This window comes from Nerophis lumbriciformis, linkage group LG29 (assembly GCF_033978685.3).
Source record: "Nerophis lumbriciformis linkage group LG29, RoL_Nlum_v2.1, whole genome shotgun sequence".
In the NCBI taxonomy this organism is placed as follows: Eukaryota; Metazoa; Chordata; class Actinopteri; order Syngnathiformes; family Syngnathidae; genus Nerophis; species Nerophis lumbriciformis.
Window position 1 is genome coordinate 24,272,597 of NC_084576.2, and position 24,994 is coordinate 24,297,590.

Below are 24,994 nucleotides of genomic sequence, written 5' to 3' on the forward strand. Positions count from 1 at the left end.
CTTTAATTATAATATTTGGTTAGTTGTCTCAATCTTTAATTCTAATATTTGGTTAGTTGTCTCCATCTTTAATTATAATATTTGGTTAGTTGTCTCAAATTGTCTCCTTCTTTAATTCTAGTATTTGGTTAGTTGTCTCCTTTACTTCTAGTATTTGGTAAGTTGTCTCCATCTTTAATTATAATATTTGGTTAGTTGTCTCAATCTTTAATTCTAATATTTGGTTAGTTGTCTCCATCTTTACTTCTAGTACTTGGTTAGTTGTCTCCATCTTTAATTCCCATGGTCAGTGGGACTGGTGTAATTAGCATTAGTGGTTAGTGTGTACTCCATAGAGAAAAGCATAGTCAGCAGTACTTGACTGTAAATAGGAACATTTATTAAGTATACACTTTAGTGCCCCCACTGGTTAAAGCAAACAGTTTCAAGTGTCATTATTTCTTTGCACTGTTCACAGCCTCGCTCGCAACGTCCACATTTGGTCGGCTATTATTATTTTCTATTATTACTATTATTAGCGTTGCAGCCGCTTTGCATAAGAGCATGATGTCACAACCTGAGCAACCAATCAGACGCAAGAACAAAAAAAGGACGTGGCAAAGTGCGTTAACGAGACCGTCGGGTGCTTTGATCAAATAAGCACTTTGCTTGAAATGAAACAGAAAACGGCGGTGTGCAAAAGAGCGCCTCAGTCACGTGATAAAAACAACGCAGCGTTTTGGTCTTCGACGGGAAAATGAAAGGAGGGGAAAATGAAGGTTCAGACTCTCCATGGAGGCGTGCACTGAAATGTCTCAAAGATGGCCGCCTAACTACCAAGACTACGTCAAAAAACAAACCAAAAAAAAAAAAAAGGCGGGAAGTAAAAAATAAATAGACGGAAAAGTCAAACATTTACAAAACCAGTCTTTAGTGTGGTCAGTCGTCCCACTCGTCATCCTCCTCAAAGTCTTCATCTTCATCGTCATCCTCGTCGTCGTCTGCGAGGAGAAAATTGTTCGTAAAACAAGATGACGTCCAACATGGCGGAAGATACCTTTCATAACGATATTCACGGTTTTTATCATATAAATAATTAAATAAACATTGTTTGGTATATAATTTATCATAGAAACATTATTTGGCATGTAAGTGATAAGAAAAACATTATTTGGCATATAAATGATAATAGAACATTATTTGGCATGTAAGTGATTAGGGAAACATTATTTGGCATATAAATGATAATAAAACATAATTTGGCATGTGAGTGATAATAGAAACATTATTTGAAAATCTGAAAATTTTAATTTCCGCTCGGGGATTAATAAAGTATTTCTGATTCTGATTCTGATTTGGCATATAAATAATTATAGAAACATTATTCGACAAATAAATGGTAACAGAAACATTATTTGGCATATAAATGATTACATAACATTTATTTTGGCACATAAATGATCATATAAACATTATGTGGCATACACATGATAATGAAAACATTATTTGGCATATAAATGTAATGTATATTAATTCCTTTATATGAATTTAAATATATATAAATGATCATAGAAACATTATTTGGCAAACAAATGATGAGATAAATATTATTTGGCATAGAATTGATAATACAATCATATTATTTGGCATATAAATATAATATATAATATATAATAGAAACATAATTGGGAATATAAATGGTAACACAAACATTATTTGGCATATATTTAATAAAATAAACATGTGGCATATAAATGATAATAAAAACATTTCAACACCGATTATTTTTTACTATCATTTTAATTTAATAATATATTTATTTAATTAATATTTGAAATAATTTAATAAATGTATTTATTTTAACTGCTGACATATGAGGTAACACATGACATCATTTTATGTTGTGTTAATTGATCAAAACTATTGTACTGTTACTTTCTGTGGTAACATGCTTCTATCTATAATAATATTTGTATGAAACTACTGGTTAGCGGCTCGTTCATTTGCGGCTATCTCGCCACCACATGACTAGCTCGCCAGCATGTGATTTGCTCGTTAGCAGCTAGCTCGCCAGCACATGATTAGCTTGCCAGCATGTGATTAGCTCGGTAGTAGCTAGCTCGCCAGTGGCTAGCTCGCCAGCTACTGACTAGCTCGCCAGCATATAATTAGCTCGGTAGTAGCTAGCTCGCCGGCGGCTAGCTCACCAGCACATGATTAGCTCGTTAGCAACTGGCTATCTTGCCAGCACATGAATAGCTCGTTAGCGACTGACTAGCATATGATTAGATCGGTAGTGGCTAACTCACCAGCTACTGACTAGCTCGCCAGCATATAATTAGTTCGGTAGTAGCTAGCTCACCAGCGGCTAGCTCGCCAGCACATGATTAGCTTGTTAGCGACTGGCTAGCTCGCCAGCACATGATTAGCTCATAAGTGACTGACTAGCTCGCCAGCATATGATTAGCTCGGTAGTAGCTAGCTCGCCAGCGTATAATTAGCTCGGTAGTAGCTAGCTCGGTTGTAGCTAGCTCGCCAGCGGCTAGCTCGCAGCACATGATTAGCTTGTTAGCGACTGACTAGCTCGCCAGCATATAATTAGCTCGGCAGTGGCTAGCTCGGCAGTAGCTAGCTCGCCAGCGGCTAGCTCGCCAGCACATGATTAGCTTGTTAGCAACTGACTAGCTCGCCAGCATATAATTAGCTCGGTAGTGGCTAGCTCGCCAGCTACTGACTAGCTCACCAGCCTATGATTAACTCGGTAGTGGCTAGCTCGCCATCTACTGACTAGCTCGCCAGCATATAATTAGCTCGGTAGTAGCTAGCTCAGTAGTAGCTAGCTCGCCAGCACAAGATTAGCTCGTTAGCGACTGACTAGCTCGCCAGCATATAATTAGCTCGGTAGTAGCTGGCTCGCCAGCACATGATTAGCTCGTTAGCGACTGACTAGCTCGCCAGCATATGATTAGCTCGATAGTGGCTAGCTCGCAATCTACGGACTAGCTCGCCAGCACATGATTAGCTCGGTAGTAGCTAGCTCTCCAGCTACTGACTAGCTCGCCAGCATACAATTAGCTCAGTAGTAGCTAGCCCGTCAGCACATGATTAGCTCGTTAGTGACTGACTAGCTCGCCAGCATATAAGATTAGCTCGGTAGTGGCTAGCTCGCCAGCTACTGACTAGCTCGCCAGGACATGATTAGCTCGCTAGCGACTGACTAGCTCGCCAGCATGTGACTAGCTCGGTAGTAGCTAGCTCGCCAGCTACTGACTAGCTCGCCAGCATACAATTAGCTCAGTAGTAGCTAGCTCGTCAGCACATGATTAGCTCGTTAGCAACTGGCTAGCTCGCCAGCACATGATTAGCTCGCTAGCGACTGACTAGCTCGCCAGCATATGATTAGCTCGCTAGCAACAGGCTAGCTCGCCAGCACATGATTAGCTCGCTAGCGACTGACTAGCTCGCCAGCTACTGACTAGCTCGCCAGCACACGATTAGCTCATTAGCGACTGACTAGCTCGCCAGCATATGATTAGCTTGGCAGTGGCTAGTTGCCAGCTACTGACTACCTCGCCAGCACACAATTAGCTCGTTAGCGACTGACTAGCTCGCCAGCATATAATGAGCTCGGTAGTGGCTAGCTCGCCAGCCACTGACGAGCTCGCCAGCAGATGACTAACTCAAATTAGTGAGACCCAGCGAGAATATGCTAACATGCGTTATGACGCTAGCATTAAAAAGTGTATCATCTGAATGATATCAGATTGATATCATTTCTATTGTGCAACATTGGTACCTGAAGAATGGATGGCTTTGCTCCTCTTCTGCATCACTTCCATGAGGGCGCCCACGATGCCGGCGGTGGGGGCTGGCGTGGGCGAGCCCGACTCCGGGCTGTCCGACACCTGCAGACACAGACACTGTTTAGGGCGCCACGAGACAAAGACCCTCTACGCCAGGAGGGCATCGTACCGTCTTCAGCTGGATGCCCTGGCGGATCTGGTCCAGCAGCGCATCCCGCCCGCTGCTGGGCGGCGACTCTCGGTGGTTCTGCTCCACCTTCTTCAGCTGGGCCCCCCCTCGAATCTGCTCCAGCAGCGCCGACTTCCCGCCGGCGACCGGCGAATGAGGCGAGTCGCCGCTCCCGCGCACGCTGTCCGGCTCCACGGCCGGCGGGGGGCCTGGCGGTGGGGGCGGAGGAGGAGGGGGAGCAGGTGGCGCCGCAGCGGAGCCGCCGCCCCCGCCGGCTGCTGGGGACTGATAGGTCGGCGGGGGAGGTGGAGGGGGCGGGGCTTGCGGGGAAGAGTTCGAGGAGAGAGGCAGGGGAGGTTTGGGTTGGTGGTGAGGAGGGGGCTGCTGACCTCCCCTGGTGGGGGGCGGCGGCGGGGGCGGGGCACCGAGAGTTCCCGGCCTGGACGGCGGAGGGAGAGGAGGAGCCGAAGCAGGGGCGCGGGACGGAGGAGGCGGAGGGGGAGGCGGAGCTCCACGGCCTGCCCTGAACGGGGGCGGAGGTGGGGGAGGGGCTGAGTTGTGCGGGGGCGGGGGAGGAGGCGGGGGCCCGCCACGAGACGGAGGCGGCGGGGGCGCTGCAGGTGGAGACCAAAGTCATGTGACCAGGAGGCGCCAACACACAATAACCCTTCCATCGACATGCAGTACCGCCGCGGTCCGCCAGAGGGCCAACATGGCGGCAGATGGAAGACTCACCCTGCCTCCTCAGCTCGTTCTTGACCGCCTCCACGCCGCCCTTCTTCTCGATGAAGTCGTAGATCACCTTGGACGTCTCGCGGTCCTTCAGCTGAGCCTCCGAGATGCCGCACATGTCGAACAGGTTCTTCAGCTCGGGGTCCAGATTGTTCAGCTGCACGCGCACAACAAAAGTAGCCGTTTGAACGCAACGCACCAAACATTTCGGGTCAAAAAGTAATCATGTGACTTTAGTCGTCACAACAACCATGAGTGTGTGTGTGTGTGTGTGTGTGTGTAGGCGACAAGTAACTATTGTTGTGTGATGTCATCCTGCAGTCGCCACACTGCTACCTATTGTGTTCATGCCTGTGTGTGTGTGTGTGTGTTTAATGTGTGTGTTCTGGCAATGCTTACTTCATGGGGACATCGCTCTGTTTACACAGTCACCTTTAGGGGACCTCTGACGGTATGGGGACAAAAAAACAGGTCCCCTAAAGGGAAACCTTTTTAAATGATAGTCAGACCCATTCTGAAGATGCCTAAGTGATTTTTGTCCCTTTTTTTTTTTTCCTTAGGATGACATTTTCATACAGCATGATTATAAAACATTATTACCTTAAAGTATGATTCACATTCAGAATGTTCCATCCTTCTATATATGGTAGTTGGAGTTGCAGACAACTTCAATACTGCTAAATAGCAGCAATTTTTTTTTTTTAATAATATATATATTTTTTTTAGACTTGTATCTTGTGCGCACGAGAAACTTTTTATAAAGTTATATAAAATTTTTTTTAAAAAAAGTATCATTTTTTTTAGACATGTATCTCGTGCGCACGAGATACAAATAAAATTTAAAAAATAAAAAATTCTAACATTTTAAAACATTTTTTTATAACTTTATAAAAAGTTTCTCGTGCGCACGAGATACATGTCTAAACAAAATAAAAAAATTAAAAAATTCTAACATTTAAAAAAAAATGTTATAGCACGAGAACCTTTTTATAAAGTTATAAAAAAATAATTTATAATTATATAATTTTTTTTGAGCCATGCGCACGAGAAAACTAAAAAGATACGTCTAAAAAAAAAAAAAAAAGTTAACTTTTTTTAATAACTTTATAAAAAGTTTCTCGTGCGCACGATGTGCACATGTCTAAAAAAATAAAATAAAATAAAAAATTCTAACTTTTTTTTTTATAACTTTTTATAAAGTTATAAAAAAAACTAATAATTGTATATATATTTTTGTAGACATGTGCACGAGAAACTATTTCGTGCGCACAAGATACATGTCTAAAAAAAAAAAAAAAAAAAAAATTATTTAAAATTATTTTTTTATAACTTTATAAAAAGTAAGTAAAGATACATGTCTAAAAAAATTTAAAAAAATAAAAATTCTAACATTTTTTAAACATTTTTTATAACTTTATAAATAGTTTCTCACACGCATGAGAAAGTTTCTCGTGCGCAGAAGATACATGTCTAAAAAAATAAAAAAAATAAAAAAATATAAATGTATTTTTTTATAACTTTATAAAAAATTATTAAAAAAAAAAAATTCCCCCACGTCCCTTTCGGGGCTTCGTAGTTTTCAGTAATGCCACAGAAGATGCAGGATTTGCTTTAACATTTAAGTGGTGAAACTTCCTATAAGAGGACAGCTGTAGTGCTTTTTTTTTAATTTTTTTATTTTTTATTTTTTTTTAATAAATGGTCCTCAGAAGTCAGGTACACATTTGTGTGAATTATGCAAAATGATTTAAATTTGGTCCCCATGAACCATATTAACCGTTTTTCCCCAGGGTCCCCAGTAAGAATGATCAGCACATTACTTCATCAATCCAGAGATTTAAAGACGTGTATGAGCTAACTGGGCAGTGGCCATTTTACCTCATTTTTTTAATGCCTCCACAACCTGTCGAAAGGGTGGTCCCCACAAGTGATGATCAAAAACTTGGTCCCCATTCCAAATGATAACCAGTATGTGTGTGTGTGTGTGTGTGTGTGTGTGTGTGTGTGTACTCACATCGAAGCCCGTATTTGGGTCCCAGCCCACGTGACCAATGTGCCTGGAGAGGAGACAGCATGGACGCAGTGAAACAAAGAGCACACACGTTTACTCACATGCTAAAAAGCTGCACATGAGCAAGCTACACGCTAACATACTCAACGCTATCAAGATACACGCTAACAAGCTCCATGCAAAGAAGCTACATGCTAACAAGCAACATGCTATTAAATGCTCCACGTTAACAAGCTCCACACCAACAAGCTACATGCTAACAAGCTCCACGATTACAAACAGCATGCTAACAAGATACACACTAACAGGCTACCTGGTAACAAGTCCCATGCTAACAAGCTACACACTTACAAACTACATGCTAACAAGCTCCACGTTAACAAGCTAAGCCCCAAGATAACAAGTTACACATAAACAAGCACTATGCTAACAATCTACCTGCCATTAAATACTCCATGCTAGCAAGCTACACGTTAACGAGCTCTATGCTAAGAATCAACATGCTATTAAATGTTCCATGCTAACAAACTACACGTTAACAAGCTCCACACTAACAAGCTCGATGCTAACAAGCTCCACGCTTACAAACAACACGATAACAATATACACGCAAACAAGCTCCCTGGTAACAAACCCCATGCTAACAAGCTCTATGCCTACAAGCGACACACCAACAAGCTACAAGCTAAGCTCCATGCTAACAAGCCACACGCTAATAAGCGCCACGCTAACAAGCTACACGCTAATAAGTTACACTTAAACTACACACTGACAAGCTACATGCTAAGAAGCTACATGTTTTAAATGCTCCAAGCCAAAAAGCTACACGTTAACGAGATCTATGCTAAGAATCAACATGCTATTAAATGTTCCATGCTAACAAACTACACGTTAACAAGCTCCAAACTAACAAGCTACTTGCTAACAAGTTACACACCAACAAGCTCGATGCTAACAAGCTCCACGCTTACAAACAACACAATAACAATATACACGCGAACAAGCTACCTGATAACAAGCCCCATGCTAATAAGCTCTATGCCTACAAGCAACACACTAACAAGCTACAAGCTAAGCTCCATGCTAACAAGCCACACGCTAATAAGCGCCATTCTAACAAAATACACACTAAGTTACACTTAAACTACACACTAACAAGCTACATGCTAAGAAGCTACACGCTAATAAGTTACACTTAAACTACACACTAGCAAGCTACAAGCTAAGCTCCATGCTAACAAGCCACACGCTAATAAGCGCCATGCTAACAAGCTACGCGCTAATAAGTTACACTTAAACTACACACTTACAAGCTACAAGCTAAGCTCCATGCTAACAAGCCACATGCTAATAAGCGCCACGCTAACAAGCTACACGCTAATAAGTTACACTTAAACTACACACTGACAAGCTACATGCTAAGAAGCTACATGGTATTAAATGCTCCAAGCCAACAAGCTACACGTTAACGAGATCTATGCTAAGAATCAACATGCTATTAAATGTTTCATGCTAACAAACTACACGTTAACAAGCTCCACACTAACAAGCTACTTGCTAACAAGTTACACACCAACAAGCTTGATGGTAACAAGCTCCACGCTTACAAACACGACAACAATATACATGCGAACAAGCCCCATGCTAACAAGCTCTATGCCTACAAGCGACACACCAACAAGCTACAAGCTAAGCTCCATGCTAACAAGCCACGTGCTAATAAGCGCCATGGTAACAAGCTACGCGCTAATAAGTTACACTTAAACTACACACTAACAAGCTACATGCTAATAAGTTACACTTAAACTACACACTAACAAGCTACAAGCTAAGCTCCATGCTAACAAGCCACATGTTAATAAGCTCCATGCTAACAAGCCACATGTTAATAAGCGCCATGCTAACAAGCTACACGCTAATAAGTTACACTTAAGCTACACACTAACAAGCTACAAGCTAAGCTCCATGCTAACAAGCCACGCGCTAATAAGCGCAATGCTAACAAGCTACATGCTAATAAGTTACATTTAAACTACACATTAAACTACACACTAACAAGCTACATGCTAAGAAGCAACATGCTATTAAATGTTCCATGCTAACAAACTACACGTTAAACTCCACACTAACAAGCTACTTGCTAACAAGCTACACACCAACAAGTTCGATGCTAACAAGTTCCACGCTTACAAACAACACGACAACAATATACACGCGAACGAGCTACCTGGTAACAAGCCCCATGCTAACAAGCTACAAGCTAAGCTCCATGCTAACAAGCCACATGTTAATAAGCTCCATGCTAACAAGCCACATGTTAATAAGCGCCATGCTAACAAGCTACACGCTAATAAGTTACACTTAAGCTACACACTAACAAGCTACAAGCTAAGCTCCATGCTAACAAGCCACGCGCTAATAAGCGCAATGCTAACAAGCTACATGCTAATAAGTTACATTTAAACTACACATTAAACTACACACTAACAAGCTACATGCTAAGAAGCAACATGCTATTAAATGTTCCATGCTAACAAACTACACGTTAAACTCCACACTAACAAGCTACTTGCTAACAAGCTACACACCAACAAGTTCGATGCTAACAAGTTCCACGCTTACAAACAACACGACAACAATATACTCGCGAACGAGCTACCTGGTAACAAGCCCCATGCTAACAAGCTACAAGCTAAGCTACATGCTAACAAGCCACGCGCTAATAAGCTTCATGCTAACAAGCTACACCTAAACTACACGTTAAACTACACACTAACAAACTACATGCTAATAAGCTACATGCTATTAAATGCTCCAAGCTAACAAGCTACACATTAACAAGCTTCATGCTAACAAGCTACACGTTAACAAGCTACCGCCATCCCAGTCACTGCCGTTGTGTCCTCGGGCAAGACACTTTACCCACCTGCTCCCAGTGCCACCCACACTGGTTTAAATGTAACTTAGATATTGGGTTTTCACTATGTAAAGCGCTTTGAGTCACTAGAGAAAAGCGCTATATAAGTATAATTCACTTCACTTCACTTCACATGCTAACAAGATGTAATGCTAACAGGCTACATGCTTACAATCAACACGCTAACAAGCTCCATGTTAACAAGCTACATGCTAACTACAGCATAGCCCTTCAAATTCCAGCAAGCGTTTTATTCTGTCATTAAGTGACAAAAGTAGAGTTTGAGCATACTTTAGAGTAGTCAGTGTACAGCATGTGTAGGTGGAGTATTGACTGATAAATGATGCAACACATCCATAGTGCGACACAAGCGATACACTGACACACTGACTAAGACACATACTGTGTCTTGATAAAATACTTTCTGAAGACGAGTATACTGAGGATGAAAAGACTGAAGTTACTGGAAGTTGCTTGGCGTGCCGATGTCCGCCTTGGTCAGCCTCTTTTTCTTGACTTTAATCTTCTTGTCCTTGCGCGTCAGAGCGCCGTGACTCAGCATGTTGTTGACGTGGTACGGCGGCTGGTGGCCGTGGGAGTTGAGGAGGCGCACGTTGTTGATCTCCGGGTTCTTGATGTCCACCGTGGCCATGGGCAGCGCGGGACCTGCACGCCATGGAAGACCAGTCAGGGACTCAACTACACTGCCCCCTAGTGGACGCCACACTTTTAACGACGCTAACGTCTCTACGGCGAGACAGACTCGCACCCGCCTACATTCACACCACCTGATGATGTCATCACATTCTAACAAATGCGAGCACACGTCTCAAACTCAAGGACGGGGGTCAAATCATTTCAAGTGGCCTGCTGCATTATTTTATGTGTTATGTCGTATTCATTTACGTGGTCCACTAGATCATTTTATGTGATATGCCGCATTAAAGTGGCCAGCCACATCATTTTACTTGGCTTGTTGCATCATTTGATGTGCGGCCTGCTACGTCATTTTATGTGATATGTTGCATTATTTTACGTGGCCTGCCACTTCATTTTGTGTTATGTCGTCTTAATTATGTGGCCTGCTATGTCATTTTATGTGATGTTAAATTATTTTACGTGGCCCACCACTTAACTTAATGTGATATGTTGCATTATTTTATGTGACGTGCCACTTCATTTTATGGAGAGGGACTATTACAACAACTGTACTGCATCAAGTTGCAACTACCGGTTGATTGTGAATTTATTTTGTTTCCTGGAGAAGGTACAAAGTACAAAAATAAGCCAACATTTTTGAATGAAAGAAACTGCTGTTCTAAATGTGTCCACTAGATGTCATAATAGCAATTATTTGCATCTTTGTAGATTATGTTACATATGTACAACAAATAAACCACATGATGTTAGTGCACCAGTCGAGGAAAATCAGCAAACTACATAAATAACATCCTATAATTTGATTTTTTATATTATTTTTTCATCTTGATAGATTGGAAATTAACACCAATGAGTTGACTGATGAACATTACCACATGATTTATTCAGAAAGTATTAATAACGACAAATAAAGATAGAATACTATTAAACCGCAACATGTAAGTGTAAAAAAACAACAACCCAATAACATTACGATTTGTACAATTTCAGAATGTGCTTGTTCTGTTTTTAATCAAAGAAAACAATCTGAAGTTGTCTTTATTTTTTTAGTTATGGTACTGTGTCCAATAATGTCTTTTTGCCGATATTCCGATATTGTCCAACTCTTTAATTACCGATACCGATATCAACCGATACCGATATATACAGTCGTGGAATTAACACATTATTATGCCTAATTTGGACAACCAGGTATGGTGAAGATAAGGTCCTTTTTAAAAAAAATTAATAAAATAAAATAAAATAAATAAATTAAAAAAAAATTCTTGAATAAAAAAGAAAGTAAAACAATATAAAAACAGTTACATAGAAACTAGTAATTAGAGAAAATGAGTAAAATTAACTGTTAAAGGTTAGTACTATTAGTGGACCAGCAGCACGCGCAATCATGTGTGCTTACGGACTGTATCCCTTGCAGACTGTATTGATATATATTGATATATAATGTAGGAAGCAGAATATTAATAACAGAAAGAAACAGCCCTTTTGTGTGAATGAGTGTAAATGGGGGAGGGAGATTTTTTTGGGTTGGTGCAATAATTGTAAGTGTATCTTGTGTTTTTTATGTTGATTTAATAAAAAATAAAAATAATAATAAAAAATAAAAATAAAAAAACCATATCAATAATAAAAAAAACGATACCGATAATTTCCGATATTACATTTTAAAGCATTTATCGGCCGATATTATCGGACATCTCTAGTGCTGTGATTTTACCAGTTTGGCCCACTTGGGAGTAGATTTTTCTCCATGTGGCCCCTGATCTAAAATGAGTTTGACACCCCTGGTTGAAACTAGAGATGTCCCGATCCGATATTTGGATCGGATCGGCTGCCGATATTTGCGAAAAATTGCGTATCGGCAAGGCATGGAAAAATGCCGATCCAGATCCAGTTTAAAAAAAAAACTCCGGTCCGTGTTTTCCAACGCACCGATTTAAATAATACATTCCACTTTTCTGCTGCTCCGTAATTTCCGTTCCGCATTTTCCAGCACACCTTCAACACATCCACAGGTCTGTGAATTCTCACGCAGTTGCTTTTAGCTGCTGGCATTACACGACAGGCTCTTCTCACTCTTTCCTGTGTCTCCCTCTCACAGACAGCGAGCGCACCTTCTTACACACGTCACATACTGTCACGTCATACGTCACATACGTATACGTCCTCCCCGAGCAGAGAGGTAGCAGCATGGCTAACGTTAGCTGTGGTGCTAGCGCAGCCGTGCGAGCAACGCTCCCTCTAAGGTGCTCGACTGTGCAATTGCGCACTGTTTAAGCGTCCTCTGCGCATAGCAAATCTATGCCACGCACAATATCTAATAAAAAAATAAGCGCATAACAATTTTCGACACACGGACACGACAGAGAAAACAGTTTTCGTCATCATTGTTCAAATATTGTGACGTCTGTCGAGACGCTTATCTCCATTCGGTGCCACACATCAAAATGCTGAGGCAAAAATGTCCACATCAACACCGTATGAAAAAATTAGTTATTTTTTTAGTTGTGATTTCCTTCTCTGCATGAAAGTTTAAAAGTAGCATATATTAATGCAGTATGAAGAAGAATGTTTTAATGTAGACATGCAAGCCTTGAAAGAAAATTTTGAAAATCAAGACTACATTTACTGCAAATGGGTGCATTTCTACCCTATATTTTAACTTTAGATTTATTCTCATATCAAACTCTTTTGGCTGTCTTTTTGACACTTACATCCGGCGCCCCCCTCCACACCCTGGATTATAAATAATGTAAATAATTCAATGTGATTATCTTGTGTGATGACTGTATTATGATGATAATATATATCTGATAGTATATATCTGTATCATGAATCAATTTAAGTGGACCCCGACTTAAACAAGTTGAAAAACTTATTGGGGTGTTACCATTTAGTGGTCAATTGTACGGAATATGTACTTCACTGTGCAACCTACTAATAAAAGTCTCAATCAATCAATCAAAACACATAGAATCATCAAGTGTTCATTCAAGGCTAAGGCAAAATATCAAGATATATATTGTGTATCGCCATATGGCCTTAAAATATCACAATATTAAAAAAAAGGCCATATCGCCCAGCCCTAGTTCAATGATGCCATTTCTGTTTGTCATGTATAATTTTGTCTATTTTGTGTTTATCCTTGAATAAACAGGTCAGTTTCTTGTAACCAACCATTGTGTATTATTCAAACCCCCCTAATTCAGCTGGCTAGTTGTTATCAAGAGTACTAAAACCCTTTTCAACATGATTCTGACAACTAAGTAGGCTAAATAACTTTAAACTTTAATACATGCTCGGATAGACCAGTATCGGTCAGTATCGGTATCGGTCAGTATCGGTATCGGATCGGAAATGCAAAAACAATATCGGATCGGATCGGAAGTGCAAAAACCTGGATCGGGACATCCCTAGTTGAAACTAAAGAAGAGTAAATGCTGCACTATGTTTATGAGTGTTTACGACATTATCCTATATTAACTACGCCTTGTTTGCAAGATTTTTGCAAAGACTTTCAAAATTAATTCTTATTATATTTACTGTCACCAAGTTTTGAGTAAATCAATGAATTGCAGTTCTGTAAAACATTTAAAAAATGTTCCTGTATGACATTCTGACGACTAAATTGCATTTGTATCCAAATATTGGTGTATTGTCTTCAGCAAATGTTATTTATGCAAGCAAATAATAACCCGTGATTAACCACAGTTCTAGAGTGTGATTAATTTGATTAAAAACATGAATCACTCCTTAATTGCGATGTGGCCCTCGATAAAAAACTAGTTTGACACGCACGCTCCAGAGTCGAGACCGTAGAAGCAACCTGAATGTGTTCACTCCTCGAAATTATAATCTCCACAAACTGCAGCAGCGTTTGATTAACTCTAATCCACAGTTAATCCCAATCCAAATCCCTGGACCGCCCCCTCCCCCCACCCAGTTCTGCACGTCTTGGACTGGAGATGGTCAAATCTGCCATCTGAGGTTGTTTGCCTCCGTAGAGCAGAGAGAACCCTCCAAGATCTTCATCGGTACTGCAGGAATATCGAGGGATAACTGAGCCGAGTGAGACGTCTTACGCTCTAAAAATTATTAGCTGCCTTCAAATAGTCCGCTTGGTACTGACTGGCGATCAAATGGAAACAAAAACATGGCACACATTTTAATGCAGAACAATATGTATTCATGTGGAAATAGCACGATAGAGCTTTTAACACCAATGTCATATCGTGATAACGCATGTTGATGACACATTTTAGCCGAGCCCCGCCGCGTCCTCAACGCAACGTCCCATTCTTGTTAGTGGCTAACGTCCCTCCACAGTGCAAAGCCACTTCTAAATCGGTCATCCTTGCCTCCGTGGCGGCAAATACAAGTATTGTTTTGACCGGAGAAGAGCTAAACATGCTACACGACACACCATAGGAGGACATGCTGACTGCGAACTCGAGCTGCAAGGTGGGCGGATTGATACAAATATCGATAGCAATGATACCACATACAGTATATTTTTTTGTTGATACAGGAGTTAGATCGTTTCTGTTACCGTTTACAAACTCGGGAAATAAGTCCCTGGACCCAGGGAACCAAATAATCAAGTATCGGTGATACTTTGCCTGTAGCTACTTGGTATCCATACTCACATTTGTAGTATCGTCCAAAACTAATGTCAAGTATCCAACAACAGAAAAATGAGTGATTATTATATTTTAACAGACGTGTAGATAGAAACATTTTACAACAGAAAGTAAACACATTTTAACAGTAAATTAAATAAATAAATTAGACTTAAATTAAGTACCGTATTTTTTGGAGTATAAGTCGCTCCCGAGTATAAGTCGCACTGGCCGAAAATGCATAATAAAGAAGGAAAACAACATATATAAGTCACACTGGAGTATAAGTCGCAATTTTTGGGGACATTTATTTGATAAAACCCAACACCAAGAATAGACGTTTGAAAGGCAATTTAAAATAAATAAAGAATAGTGAACAACAGGCTGAATAAGTGTATGTTATATGAGGCATAAATAAGCAACTGAGAACGTGCCTGGTATGTTAACGTAACATATTATGGTAAGAGTCATTCAAATAACTATAACATATAGAACATGCTATACGTTTACCAAACAATCTGTCACTCCTAATCGCTAAATCCCATGAAATCTTATACGTCTAGTCCAGGGGTCGGCAACCCAAAATGTTGAAAGAGCCATATTGGACCAAAAATACAAAAACAAATCTGTCTGGAGCCGCAACAAATTAAAAGCCATATTACATACAGATAGTGTGTCATGAGATATACATTGAATTGAGATGACTTAAAGGAAGCTAAATGACCTCAAATATAGCTACAAATGAGGCATAATGATGCAATATGTACATATAGCTAGCCTAAATAGCATGTTAGCATCGATTAGCTTGCAGTCTTGCAGTGACCAAATATGTCTGATTAGCACTCCACACAAGTCAATAACATCAACAAAACTCACCTTTGTGCATTCATGCACAACGTTAAAAGTTTGGTGAACAAAATGAGACAGAAAAAGAAGTGACATAAAACACGTCCTCGAAAGTTATACATGTAAACAAACCACGGTGAGTTCAAGGACCGCCAAAATTAGTTGGACAAAACGGCGCTCGCCAAATACTTGAGTCAGTGAAGCATGTTTAATATAAACAATGTGCTTTATAACAATTAGGGGGGTTTGTGTCATGTTTGTCCTCCTACAGAAACCATATTAAAACAAAAAACATATTTTTTCCCCTCATCTTTTTCCATTTTTCATACGTTTTTGAAAAAGCTCCAGAGAGCCACTCGGGCGGCGCTAAAGAGCCGCATGCGGCTCTAGAGCCGCAGGTTGCCGACCCCTGGTATAGTCTCTTATGTGAATGAGCTAAATAATATTATTTGATATTTTACGGTAATGTGTTAATAATTTCACACATAAGTCGCTCCTGAGTATAAGTCGCACCCCCGGCCAAACTATGAAAAAAACTGCGATTTATAGTTTGAAAAATACGGTAGATTAAGAATACCGTATTTTTCGGACTATAAGTCGCAATTTTTTTCTTAGTTTGGCCGGTTCCGGTGCGACTTATATATGTTTTTTTCCTTCTTTATTATGCATTTTCGGCAGGTGAGACTTATACTCCGGTGCGACTTATACTCCGAAAAATACGGTAGTTTTAATGAAAAACAATGCAACGTTTCTATAATCATTTATATGCCAAATAATATATTGTGATATCTATCGTTATGGCAGGAGGCTGCAAAATACACTGTTATACGGTTTTTAGGTCTCAGTCAATTGATATGACATCACTTCCTGTTTGTTTTGGCAGCATTAAGAGAAGCCTGACAGATTACTGCCAACACGCGCTTCACATACGGCACAGATGGACGCCCTGCTGGCACCATTCACCTGCACGCCAGCCAGCCAGGCGCCACCACGTCTGACTGAGGGAGTGACCCAGCGAGTTGCCACTCTCTCGGGGACTGAGTGAGTGACTGAGTGGGTCGCCACTCTCTCGGTGAGTGGACGAGTGGCCAATCTCTTGGTGACTGAGTGAATGACCGAGCAAGTCGTCATTTTCTCGGTGACTGAGTAAGTCGCCACTCTCTTTGTGACTGAGTGAGTGACTGAGTGAGTCGCCACTCTCTCGGTGACTGAGTAAGTCGCCAACCAGTTAGTGATTGAGTAAGTGACTGAGTGAGTCGCCACTCTCTTGGTGGCTGAGAGTGTGACCGAGCGAGTCGCCATTCTGTCGGTGACTGAGTAAGTGACAGAGTCACCACTCTGTCAGGGACTGAGGGAGTGACTGAGTGAGTTGCCACTCTCTCGGTGACTAAGTGAGTCCGCCACCCAGTCAGTGGCTGAGGGAGTGACCGAGCGAGTTGCCATTCTGTCGGTGACTGAGTAAGTGACAGAGAGTCACCACTCTGTCAGGGACTGAGGGAGTGACTGAGTGAGTCGCCATTCTCTCGGTGACTGAGTGAGTGGCCACTCCGTCGGTGACTGAGAGTGACTGAGTGAGTCTCCATTTTGTCAGTGACTGAGCGAGAGGCCACTGTCGATAAATGAATGGGCGAGTTAACCCTCTATCGGTGACTGAGCGAGTCGCTACTCTGTAGGTGACTAAGCAAGTTGCCACCCTATTGGTGACTGAGTGAGTGACTGAGTAAGTCGCCACTATGTCGGTGACTGAGCGAGTCGCTACTTTCTCAGCGGCTGAGTGACCGAGTGAGTCGCCACTCTGTTGGTCACTGAGTAAGTGACTGAGTGATTCGCCACTCTGTAAGTGAGTTAGTGACTGAGGAATTTACCACTCTGTCAGTGACTGAGCGAGTCGCCACCCTATTGGTGACTGAGTGAGTGACTGAGTAAGTCGCCGCTATATCCGTGACTAAATGACTGAGCGAGTCGCCACTCTGTTGGTGAGTAAGTGAGTCACCACCATGTCAGTGACTATGTCACTGAATGAGTCACCATTGTGTCTGTGACTGAGTGAGTCGCCACTCTGTCCATGAGTGAGTGAGTGAGTGAGTGAGTCCCCACTATGTCACTGAATGAGTCGACACTGTGTCAGTGACTTACTGAGTGTGACTGAAAGAGTCGCCACTTTGTCGGTGAGTGAGTGAGGGACTGAGCGAGTCCCCACTCTCTTGGTGACTGAGTGAGTGACTTAAGAGAGTCCCCACTCTGTCGGTGAGTGAGTGGGCACAAAGTTGCTGAGTCGGTACGCCCTCCCGTGATGTGCAACTGTCACCATAACATTTTTGTAGTGTTTTCATAACATCTTTTTTGTCTTTTTAATTATAATCATTTGCTTGAAAAACAACCATGTGGCAAAAGGGCAAAAGGTCAACATACCATTTTTAGCCACACCGTTTTTGTCTGCAAAAGAAAAAAAAACAAAGTTGACTTTTACTTTTGCAAGGTTGTTGTGACAAAGAAAGCCATGAGAGGAAAAGAGCGTGTTGAGAAGAAAGATGGCTGCCACACAAACAAACTTCGTCCCAGCAGGACAAAGCAAAGACAGGCGAGCAGGACAGGAAGTGTCAAGCAGTCAAAATGTTGTGTTGCTGTTGTTAGTGACACTTTAGCCTTCACAATAAAACGTTGCGCGTCACATCCTGTCTGACTGTGCGTACATATTATTAATTCAAATATATAATAATATAACTTGCAGTAATTGAATGTTGCAAAACTATTTCACTTGCAATTCCTGACTTACTAACAATTACACTTTTGAAAAACTGTCTAAAAAATGTTATGGTAAAGAGAAACTTAGTATATTTGTATTTTGTAACAGATTTGCTACATTTTCCACTTTTAAAAGCAGATCACATCGCATCGTGATGAATCAATTTGAGAACTTTATGAATTGATTTGTTAAAGAGGCCATGATACCCAGCCCTCGTGATAGCATACTATTTATAGCTCATTATTAACAATAATGAACACATTATCATTGCTTTTAACTGCCATAAAGACCATAAAAACATAGCTGATGTCCCAAAACTATTCAACAATCAGCACTTATTGATTGTGGCGTTCCAAATGTGAAAAAAAATAAATCAGTATGACTATTAATTTGAAAGATAATGTGAAAATTATTCTGCATCGAATTGCTACCCCAAGAATTGAATTGAATCAAATCGCGTGGTGCCCAGAGATTCACAGCAATATATATACATAATATATATTCAATTAAACTATATATATTTATACAACTATATATACACACACATATATATATATATAGTTCATATACCGTATTTTCCGCACTATAAGGCGCACCTAAAAACCACAATTTTTCTCAAAAGCTGACAGTGCGCCTAATAACCCGGTGCGCTTTATTACGATTCATTTTCATAAAGTTTCGGTCTCGCAACTTCGGTAAACAGCCGCCATCTTTTTTCCCGGTAGAACAGGAAGCGCTTCTTCTTCTACGCAAGCAACCGCCAAGGAAAGCACCCGCCCCCATAAAACAGGAAGCGCTTCACCCGCCCCCGGAAGAAGAAGAAAAAACGCGCGGATATCACCGTACGTTTCATTTCCTGTTTACATCTGTAAAGACCACAAAATGGCTCCTACAAAGGACAAGGATCCGGTTCATAAAAAGACGCAATCTCTCCATCCGCACACGGATTACTACCGTATTTCACAGCAACTGATATTCCTGTGAACTGCACTGTGGAACGGGAGCACGTACGGTGAATATTCGCACCACAGAGAATGAGAAGTCATCCTTCACTGTGGTTCTAGCTTGCCATGCTAACTTCCACCCAGGGTGATATTCAAAAGGAAGACCTTGCCAAAAGAGACCTTTCCAGCCGGCGTCATCATAAAAGCTAACTCGAAGGGATGGATGGATGAAGAAAAGATGAGCGAGTGGTTAAGGGAAGTTTACGCGAAGAGGCCGGGTGGCTTTTTTCACACAGCTCCGAAGGCGAACACACCTTCACTAAGACGGGCAGATAGCGCCGGTCGACATACGCCAACATCTGCCAGTGGATCGTAAATGCCTGGGCAGATAGTTTCGGTCACAACTGTGGTCCGAGCTTTCCGGAAGGCAGGATTCACAGAACTGCTGCACAACAACAGCGACACTGAATCCGATGACTTCGACGAGGCGGAGCCGGCCATTTTTGGATCCCACGCTTGCGCAACTTTTCAATTCGGACACCGAAGACGAAGAATTCGAAGGATTTACGAATGAAGAATAACTTCAGAAGGTGAGCGCTATGTTTATTTTGTGTGTTGTGACATTAACGTTCGAGCAACATTATGTTGCTATTTATTGCTCTACACCATTTTGAATTTTACTATGTTTGTGATTGCACATTTGCGTACATTTTGGGACAGAGTTGTTAGAACGCTGGTTTTCAATATATTATTAAAGTTTGACTGAACTATCTGACTGTTTTTTTGACATTCACTTTAGCGCAGCGTTTTTTTGACATTCACTTTAGCGCAGCGTAGGCGCGGCTTATAGTCCGGGGCGGCTTATTGGTGGACAAAATTATGAAATATGTAATTCATAGATGGTGCGGCTAATAATCCGGTGCGCCTTATAGTGCGGAAAATACGGTAGTTATATATACATATATATTTCTGTGCATGCTACACAAATTAATTAATCATACGCACTCTACTCACTATAAATCAATCAATCACCTGCTCCTAACTATTAATCAATCACACACCTGCTCCTAACTATTAATCAATCACACACCTGCTCCTAACTATTAATCAATCACACACCTGCTCCTAACTATTAATCAATCAATCAAACACCTGCTCCTAACTTTTAATCAATCAATCATACACCTGCTCCCAACCATTAATCAATCATACACCTGCTCCTAACTATTAATCAATTACTGTATATCCCTGCTCCTAACTATTAATCAATCAATCATACACCTGCTCCTAACTATTAATCAATCATACACCTGCTCCCAACCATCAATCAATCATACACCTGCTCCTAACTATTAATCAATTACTGTATATCCCTGCTCCTAACTATTAATCAATCAATCATACACCTGCTCCTAACTATTAATCAATCAAACACCTGCTCCTAACTATTAATCAATTACTGTATATCCCTGCTCCTAACTATTAATCAATCAATCATACACCTGCTCCCAACTATTAATCAATCATACACATGCTCCCAACTATTAATCAATCAATCATACACCTGCTCCCAACTACTAATCAATCATACACCTGCTCCCAACTATTAATCAATCATACACCTGCTCCCAACTATTAATCAATCATAGACCTGCTCCCAACAATCAATCAATCATACACCTGCTCTTAACTATTAATCAATCATAAAAATGTTCCTAACTATTAATTAATCAATCATACACCAGCTCCTAACAATCAATCATACACCTGCTCCCAACTATTAATCAATCATACACTTGCTCCTAACTATTAATCAATTATACATCTGCCCCTAACTATTAATCAATCATACACCTGCTCCTAACTATTAATAAATTATACACCTGATCCCAACTACTAATCAATCATACACCTGCTCCCAACTATTAAACAATCATAGACCTGCTCCCAACTATTAATCAATCACAGACCTGCTCCCAACAATCAATCAATCATACATCTGCTCTTAACTATTAATCAATCATAAACATGTTCCTAACTATTAATTAATCAATCATACACCAGCTACTAACAATCAATCATACACCTGCTGCCAACTATTAATCAATCATACACCTGCTCTTAACTATTAATCAATTATACACCTGCCCCTAACAATTAATCAATCATAAACCTGCTCCCAACTATTATTCAATTATACACCTGCTCCAAACTATTATTCAATCAATCATAAACCTGCCCCTAACTATAAATCAATCATAAACCTGACCCTAACTATAAATCAATCATACACCTGCCCCTAACTATAAATCAATCATACACCTGCCCCAACTATAAATCAATCATAAACCTTCCCCTAACTATAAATCAATCATACACCTGCTCCTAACTATTAATCAATTATGCACCTGCTCCTAACTATTAATCAATTATACACCTGCCCCTAACTATTAATCAATCATACACCTGCTCCCAACTATTATTCAATTATACACCTTCTCCAAACTATTATTCAATTATACACCTGCTCCTATTAAACAATTATACACCTGCTCTTAACCATTCATCAATTATACACCTGCTCCTAACTATATACATCAATCATAAACCTGCCCCTAACTATAAATCAATCATAAACCTGCCCCTAACTATAAATCAATCATACACCTGCCCCTAACTATATATCAATCATACACCTGCCCCTAACTATAAATCAATCATAAACCTGCCCCTAACTGTAAATCAATCATACACCTGCCCCTAACTATAAATCAATCATAAACCTGCCCCTAACTATAAATCAAACATACACCTGCTCCTAACTATTAATCAATCATACACCTGCTCCTCACTATTAATCAATTATACACTTGCTCCTAACTATTAAACAATCATACACCTGCTCTTAACCATTCATCAATTATACACCTGCTCCTAACTATATACATCAATCATAAACCTGCCCCTAACTATAAATCAATCATACACCTTCCCCTAACTATAAATCAATCATACACCTGCCCCTAACTATATATCAATCATACACCTGCCCCTAACTATAAATCAATCATAAACCTGCCCCTAACTGTAAATCAATCATACACATGCCTCTAACTATAAATCAATCATAAACCTGCCCCTAACTATAAATCAATCATAAACCTGCCCTTAACTATAAATCAATCATAAACCTGCCCCTAACTATAAATCAATCATACACCTGCTCCTAACTATTAAACAATCATACACCTGCTCTTAACTATTCATCAATTATACACCTGTTCCTAACTATAATTCAATCATAAACCTGCCCCTAACTATAAATCAATCATACACCTGCCCCTAACTATAAATCAATCATTACCTTGCCACTAACTATAAATCAATCATACACCTGCTCCTAACTATAAATAAATCATTACCCTGCCACTAACTATAAATCAATCATACACCTGCCATTAACTATAAATCAATCATAAACCTGCCCCCAACTGTAAATCAATCATTACCCTGCCACTAACTATAAATCAATCATACACCTGCCCTTAACTATAAATCAATCATAAACCTGCCCCCAACTATAAATCAATCATACACCTGCCCCCAATGTGCCGTTGCTAATCCAAGGTGAACTTTGTAGGATGAAGTGAGGTGTTCTTCAGAGGAGGAATGTGTTCTCAAATATCAAAGAGGTGGAAAGTCAACATCCATGCTGTGTTGCATCAACATTTGCAGCAGTTAAAGGGCGTCCTCGAGAAAGTGTGTCGCATGTTAAAAGCGAGATGATTGGTCGGAGAAGAAAAGCGGTGCTCAGGTGTGACGGGGTGAAAGGTCACAGCAGTCAGAGACGAGAAAAAAAACAAAAAACTTGCCAGTTTTGCGTTGTCTTCGGCTGAGCAGGTCGTTGATGGCGACTCTGAATCTTTTAGCCTCTTCTTCACTGGCGAAGTTCAAACCCATCTGGCTGGTCTAAAGGAGACAACATAAAATCATGTTATTATATCAATACATCATAAGAACATGCTTTTATTTTCCTAATTGATCAGTAAAGATCCACTGCTTGATCGCTATCAAAGGCTGGGCGATACGGCTGAAAATTGTACCACGATATCAGTGGTTTGTATCGGTCGATATTGATAATTGATATTTTTATGACCTATGGAAAATAAGGAGCAGGATAAAAACACATTTTATTTGAAATGTAACCTTCCTCAGCTATCAAGGCAGAAAGGAAATGTCAACAAAAGTGTAAAAAACCAAGTTATCTTAAACAAAAAGGGCATAACAAAAATAAATAAATTAAAAAAATAAACTTTTCATATCAACAGATTTGAAGTTGCCTGAGAGACGTAAGCATTGACCGTAAAAAGAAAAAAAGTATGACTTATTTGAAACACTTTTTTAGGATCCCCAAGAATTTTAGTGCGATTGTGTTCTTTAAAACTGTCATTACTCAAAAAGTAATAATTAATCAAAATCAGTGTTAAGTATTATTCATCTATTACTTCTCATCAAATATTCCACTAATTTTAGTGTTTTTTTTTAACTATTATTGTTCAAAAAAATAATAATGAATTAAAATCAAAGTTGTTATGAATTACTGTCATATTTAAGGTTCCAATTAGTTCACATCAAATATTCCACTTTTAGATATTTTTTGGGGGAAACATTGCATGTGTTGTGTGTTTGCCATAAAGAACAGGGTTTTGACAAAAAAGGCATAACGCATAAAAAAGACAAAATAAACTTTATATCGACAGATCTGAAGTTGATCTAGAGATTTAAGTGGTGAATCATTTCTTTTTTTTTTTTTTTAAACAATATGTCTATTTTTGTCATAAAAACGAAGTTTTTTGAACAAAAATCCCATTAAATAAATAAATAAAAACACCTTTATATCGACAGATATACATATATATGTATTTATATGTGTGTGTATGTGTATATATATATATTTTTTTCTTCTTACTCTTAAGGCAACTTCAGATCTGTCGATATAAGGATGTTTTTTTTTTTATTTAATGGCATTTTTGTTCAAGAAAACTTGTTTTTTTATGACAAAAATAAGTCATATATTGTTTAAATTTTTTTTATTTAAATTCCACACTTAAATCTCTAGATCAACTTCAGATCTGTTTATTTTGTCTTTTTTATGCGTTATACCTTTTTTGTCTAAACCCTGACATGATTTAATTTAAACACTTTTATGAGTGGGACCCATTTAGGTCCCCAATAATTTTAGTGGTATTTTTTTTTTTAAACTATCAATGCTCAAAAAAATAATTATTATTCAAAATCAATGATGTAGTGAATTATTGACATATTTAAGGTCCCAATTACTTTACATCAAGTATTACACTTTTAAATATTTTTTGTGTTGTGTGTTCGTCATAAAAAACAGGGTTTTGACAAAAAAGGCATAACGCATAAAAAAGACAAAATAAACTTTATATCGACAGATCTGAAGTTGATCTAGAGATTTTATTTTTTATTTTTTTTAAACAATATAACTTATTTTTGTCATAAAAAAACAGTTTTCTCGAACAAAAATGCCATTAAAACAAGCAA

General features: G+C 39.7%; 1 protein-coding gene across 2 annotated transcripts in view; it reads right to left on the reverse strand.

The window, feature by feature from the left end:
* Positions 1–357: 357 nt before the first annotated feature.
* wasla (WASP like actin nucleation promoting factor a) overlaps positions 358–24,994 on the reverse strand; it is a 30,661-nt gene continuing 6,024 nt past the window's right edge. Inside the window, exons 4-11 of one of the 2 annotated variants that reach the window (XM_061924680.2) lie at positions 23,299–23,395; positions 18,149–18,172; positions 10,076–10,277; positions 6,698–6,740; positions 4,687–4,840; positions 3,952–4,565; positions 3,776–3,884; positions 358–980 (exon numbers count right to left, since the gene is read on the reverse strand). In XM_061924680.2, the coding sequence (XP_061780664.1) occupies positions 919–980; positions 3,776–3,884; positions 3,952–4,565; positions 4,687–4,840; positions 6,698–6,740; positions 10,076–10,277; positions 18,149–18,172; positions 23,299–23,395 (1,305 nt within the window). In that variant the 3' untranslated portion in view covers positions 358–918. The remainder of the gene's footprint in view (positions 981–3,775; positions 3,885–3,951; positions 4,566–4,686; positions 4,841–6,697; positions 6,741–10,075; positions 10,278–18,148; positions 18,173–23,298; positions 23,396–24,994) is intronic. The other variant, XM_061924681.2, reaches the window with a different exon arrangement.